This window comes from Sorex fumeus, unplaced genomic scaffold (assembly GCF_029834395.1).
Source record: "Sorex fumeus unplaced genomic scaffold, SorFum_2.1 ptg000131l, whole genome shotgun sequence".
NCBI lineage: Eukaryota > Metazoa > Chordata > Mammalia > Eulipotyphla > Soricidae > Sorex > Sorex fumeus.
This window is the reverse complement of record NW_026606188.1, coordinates 31460655-31466654: the sequence shown is the minus strand read 5'-3', so window position 1 is coordinate 31466654 and position 6000 is coordinate 31460655. Positions and strand designations below refer to the sequence as shown.

The 6000-nt window shown below is 38.8% G+C and overlaps 1 protein-coding gene across 1 annotated transcript in view; it reads left to right on the top strand.

The window, feature by feature from the left end:
* Window positions 1-211: 211 nt before the first annotated feature.
* LRRC39 (leucine rich repeat containing 39) overlaps window positions 212-6000 on the top strand; it is a 29513-nt gene continuing 23724 nt past the window's right edge. The window contains exons 1-2 of the mRNA XM_056106546.1: window positions 212-338; window positions 3115-3305. Coding sequence (XP_055962521.1) covers window positions 3193-3305 — 113 coding nt within the window. The 5' untranslated portion in view covers window positions 212-338; window positions 3115-3192. The remainder of the gene's footprint in view (window positions 339-3114; window positions 3306-6000) is intronic.

The window sequence follows — 6000 nt, the reverse complement described above, 5'->3', positions numbered from 1 at the left end:
CAGTTCAATTAAGCATTAGCATGTCTAAGTCCTGAAAGGTGGAGGGACTTCAACAAAGGTTCTTTTACAGGAGTTCAGTAAAAGTTACACTGGATTGTTTGACAATGCGTCTGGATTGTCAGCTGACCCTTACATAGAGGCCCATGTGATTCTTGCTATTCTCAGCTTTGTCCATGAACTAAATTTAGAACTAGCCTGACACGATGTTTCACTTGCTGATAGTCTTACTGAGGATTTTAATCATTTGGAGTCACACTGAATTCAATTCTTCCTGGAGTCTTTCTTTTGCCCACTCTAGCTGATTTTGGGTCTGTGAGCTTCTGAATCCACCAACAACTGTAAGTACTTTTTACCAAATATTCAGCCACTCTCCACCTGCTCTTCACAGAAAAACAGATGTCTGGTGATGCCTTTATTCTGCCTCCATTTGTTGGAGTGTTAAACTAAGCTTGAAATAAATTTAAAGTTCATAGTCATGCATGTAAATTGTCTGCTGGAAGTTATGAAGTAGTTCTTCGAAAATTGTATTTCTTTTGCTGTTTTTTTGTTATTTATTTATGTTTTTACTTTAGGATTTTAAGAAGTTGACAGTTCTGGTATTGTTATACTTATTTTGTTGTCATGCTATGCATTTTCTGTCATGGTAATAATCAATGTAAAAATGGAAATCCCATATTAGAGACAGAAAGTAGCATATCATTGTTAAACATATTTTTCTTTAAGGGAAATTGATTGGTGACCAAAGTTTAATGGCAAATGAGAAAATGAATTAGAATATAAATTATTACATATCTCTACTACAATACACATTTAAATGTAGATACTTGAAATTTTTAAATTGTGATTTAATAATCAAATACTATAAACTTTGAAAAATCTGAAACAACAAATTGTTTAGTGACTGTGACATGTCCAGGGAGTTGAATTATAAGTGTATATATGCTCAATATTCTGGTGTAAATTTTGCATGCACTGCTTAAAAGTAGGAATCATCTCAATAATTTAATGCCTATTGGCAATTCAATGTCAATTTTCAAGTTTTAAGCCTTTCCCTCTGCATTAAAGTTATCTCTCTTTTTTTCTCTGTCTCTCTTGATATATCTCTCAAACACACTCCACATTTTTAGTTTAGAGAAAGAAATAATTTAGAGGACATTAATAAGAAAAAGCAATATACTCTGTCCAGTTTCTTTTACTGTAGAAGTAATCATTTTTTTAATTTAATTTTTATTAGTGAAACACCATGAGGTACAGTTGTAGACTTACAAACTTTTTTGCTTGGGTTTCAATTATACAATGATCAAATGCCCATCCCTCCACCAGTGCCCATTTCCCACCACCACGGATCCCAGTAACCCTCCCACCCCCATCCCCCATCCCACCCTCCCTCTGTGGCAGGGCATTCCCTTTTGTTCTCTCTCTCCTTTTGGGTGCTGTGGTTTGCAAAAGAGGCATTGAGTGGCAATCATGTTTGGTCTATAGTCTACTTTCAGCATGCTTCTCCCATCCTGAGAGGATCCTCCCAACACCCTTTATTTGGTGCTCCCTTTTCTATCTGAGCTCCCTTTTCCCCTAGCATGTGTGGCTGGTCTCCAAGCCATGGAGTGAACCTCCTGGGACTTGGCTATTCTTGGGTGTTCTTCTCCTATTTTGTTACTTTATGTTCCCCAGATGAATGCAATCTTTCTGTGTCTATTTTGCTCTTTCTGACTCATTTTGCTTAGCATGATACTTTCCATGTAGTACCACTTGTATGTAAATTTCATGACTTCATCTTTTCTAACAGCTACATAGTACTCCATTGTGTAGATGTGCCAAAGTTTCTTTAACCAGCCATCTGTTCTCGGGCACTCAGGTTTTTTCCAGATTCTGGCTATTATAAAGAGTGCCGCAATGAACAAACAAGTGCAGATGTCACTTTGACTATACTTTTTGAAGCAACCATTTTAAAAAAAACTATTTCAAGTTTTTATTTTAATGGTGAGCTCCATATATCCTTTTCTTTTTATAAAGCAATTATTTACTATTTTTAGTCAACTTTAGACATTATCTACTCTGAGATATGATGTTTAAATTCACTTTTACCTCCACAGCAGTATATCATCAGTTTTAGTTCTCTCCCAATGACTTTTATAACTTTAAACAAAATTTTAACTTACATTTCTACTTCTTGGGAAAAGGATCCATAGTATCTCTTGATTTCCTACTTTGAAGATGTAGATATACCCACTGCTTCTCTTTTCCATTTCCTTCTTTCATATTCTCTTAGACGCACTTTTGCTTTGAAGGTTCAGGCACTTGCCTAGAGTGAGACTGCGACACCTGTGGTCTAGAAGAATATCTTCTTCCTTATGTTAATCTAAACTTCACTCTTCCCTTTCCAAGCTTTATATCTTTCTGTTTATGTCCCTGGCTTTATAGTATTCTGGTATAATGGTGGATAGAAAGGGTGACTCTTTCTCTTTTCTAACTGGAGGACAGGGACAGTGACAGTCACAAAATAACTATGTTATTTTGTTTGTTTGTTTGTTTCTTTTTTTTTTTTTACAGTTGTAGATTTACAATTTTTTGTGCTTGGGTTTCGATTATACAATGATCAGATACCCATCCCTCCACCAGTGCCCATTTTCCACCACCATGGATAATATCCCACCACCCCCATCCCCCCATCCCCCCTGTCTCTGTGGCAGGGCAATCCCCTGTGTTCTCTCTCTCCTTTTGGGTGTTGTGGTCTCCAAAAGAGGCATTGAGTGGCAAACATGTTCAGTCCATAGTCTACTTTCGACATGCATCTCCCCTCCTGGAAGGATCCTCCAAACACCCTTTATTTGGTGCTCTCTTCTCTATCTGAACTGCCCTTTCCTCTAGGATACCCGGCTGGCCTCTAATAACTATGTTTTTTTTAATAACATGGTTTGTTTTACTTTATTTTGTTTTGTTTTGGGCCACACCTGGCAATACTCAGGAATTACTCCTGGCTTTGCGCTCAGGAATCACTCTTGGCAGTGCTCAAGGGACCATATGGAATGTGAGGGATCGAATCCAGGTCAGCTGCATGCAAGACAAGGACCACTATATTATCACACATTCCTTTTTTTTCTCTTGTATAATTAGATCTTTTTTGAGATGGCATCTGGAAGACCATTATTCAGAACTTAATAATATTGTTGACTGTGACAATGTGAAGGAATCATGTCAGAAAACATGGTTTGTACGGGAGCCGTTCATGCTGCAAAGGACGTTTGGGAAAAAAGAATAAAGAAACTCAATGATGACCTGAAGCGAGAGAAGGAATTTCAGCAAAAGTATGCTATACCATGTTTGTTATTTTTAATTAATTAGCAAAAACTTATAACGTTATCACTTAAAAAAGAGCACTTTTTTCCTTTTTTTTAAAACTGAATTTATTTTTTCCATTTTTTCCCCCTTACACTTTATATTAACACTGTGGTTTGCAAAGTTGTTAAGAGTGATTTGTTACAGGCATTCAATATCCCAAAATCAATCCCCCCCAAAAAAAATTTATTAAATTTCTTAGAACCGAACATGATAGAGATATTTGTTTGTTGAAAACTGAAAATACATATACAGGAAACACCTATTTTCTAAGGAAACTACCAAGCAAACGTGGCAATGTGAGGGGGGCACTGAACGTGAAAACATTACTTACTCATCATACTCAGGGTCTTTTAGTACCCAGTAATGTTCAAATATCATTTAGTCTACTTTTCAGTGACTCCTTGTTCAACATTACATTGCATAGGGTCAAATCAGAAGGGATGGGGCTGGCGCGATAGCACAGCAAGTAGGGCATTTGGATTTGCCTTGCATGCGACCGACCCGGGTTCGATTTCCAGCATCCCATGTGGACCCGTTAGCGCCACCAGGAGTGATTCCTGAGTGCAAAGCCAGGAGTAACCTCTGAGCATCTCCAGGTGTGACCCAAAAAAAAAAAAAAATCAGAAGAGATGGACGAGGCAGTCAAATTTATTTAAGTAACTGTGAATTTCAACCAGCCCCCCATTGAGGATCAATTTCTTTTTTTTTTCTTTCTTTCTTCTTTTTTTTTTTTTTGCTTTTGCTTTTTGGGTCACTCACAATGAAGAGGTTACTGGGCCCACTCAAGCAAATCGATGAACAATGGGACGACAGTGCTACAGTGTATACCAACAGCTTTTTGGGTCACACCCAGCAATGCACAGGCATTACTCCTGGTTCTGCACTCAGGAATCACTCCTGGCAGTGCTCAGGGGACCAAATGGGATGCTGGGAATCGAACGCAGGATGACCGCGTGCAAGGCAAAAGCCCTACCCGCTGTGCTATCGCTCTACAGCCCCGAGGATCAGTTTCTTGATGTGGCCCATTTTGAAATGCTTTAGCTTTCATTTTCTTTATATTTATTTATCTATCTTTATATTTATTTATATTTGCCTTCTTTATATTTATTTACTCTCCTACTTGGGATAGCTGCAAAGCAACGTATTCAACAATTATTGAAAGAATAGCCCCTTTCCCTGTCAGATTCCACATAGCTTCATACAATTGTTTTTCATGAAGTCTCTTTCCAAATACCAGTCTTGCTCATATAGAAAATTTAACTAAAAATGAGTAAGCAATAGGGATAAAAGTAAATTAATCTAAAGACTTCAACTCCATCAAAGATTAGTCTCTTTGGCGGGCTGGTGTGATAGCACAGCAGATAGGGCGTTTGCCTTGCATGCCACCAACCCGGGTTCGATTCCAAGGATTCCATATCGTCCCCTGAGCACCTCCAGGAGTGATTCCTGAGTGCAGAGCCAAGAGTAACCCCTGAGCATCACTGGGTGTGATCCAAAAAAAACAAAACAAGCAAACAAACAAAGATTTCTCTCTTTTTTTCCTTCTAATTTTGTTACTTCTCAGCTTCCTTTGCTGATCTTAAATGCCTCATTTGATCCTTATGTTAGTTTCCCTCAGAACTCCCGCAGGCATCTTCAGTTGTCAGAAGAGTGGAAGCTATTTTTTTTATGCATGAAGAAAACTTTCTGAAGTTCTGTTTTGCCTTCATCTCTTATTGCACAGATCTGTGTCATTTGTGCCCCACTAAGTAAATTCTCTTCTAGAGAAAATGAGAGTGTATTATGATTGGTTTAGACAAATAAAGATTTATACCCAGATTACCTGGAGAAGTGGAGACACTTGAAAATAATTAAAATTCTTCACAAGAGGGGGAAATGATGATGGTGATTATTATTGCTACTGCTATTACTGTTGGTTTGGGGGCCACACCCAGTGGTGCTTAGGGATTTCTCCTGGCTCTATACTCTCAGGGATAACTCCTGGATGGGGTTGGGAAAACTTACGGGGTTTCAGGGATCAAACCAGGTTCAGTCATGGGCAAGGCACGCACCCAACCCGTTGTATTAACTCTCTGGTTCAGAAAAATATTATTGATAATAATTATTTGTGTTTATAAGCTGTAAAAAATGAGCTGAATAGGGAGGAGCAATTTTTGCCAACCAAAGTCAAAGGAGGGACTGGTGCAATAGAACAGCGGGCAGGGTGTTTGCTTTGCAAGAGGCTGACCCAGGTTTGATCCCTGGCATTCCATATGATCCCCCGAGCACTGTCAGGAGTAATTCCTGAGTGCAGACCCGGGAGTAACCCCTGAGCATCGCCAGTTGTGACCCCAAAAGCAAAAATCAAGCAAACAAAAAAAAATAGAAAAACTGATGTTGACCATGATAAAGTTGTCACAACTGGAACTAAACTGTTTGCAAGGCACTGTGCTAAGTATTTCATGCCCACAAAATCATTTATTATTATTATTATTATTTAACATGCAGAAGCATAGTGTCATGATGAGGATTAAGTTCCATCATGAGGAGCCAGAATGATATAGTACAGCACTTGCCTGGCACCTGGCCAACCCAGGTTCAATCCTCAGCATCCCAGAATGTCTCCCGAGCCCTACCAGGAGTGATCCCTGAATGCAGAGCCAGGAATAAACCCTGAGCACT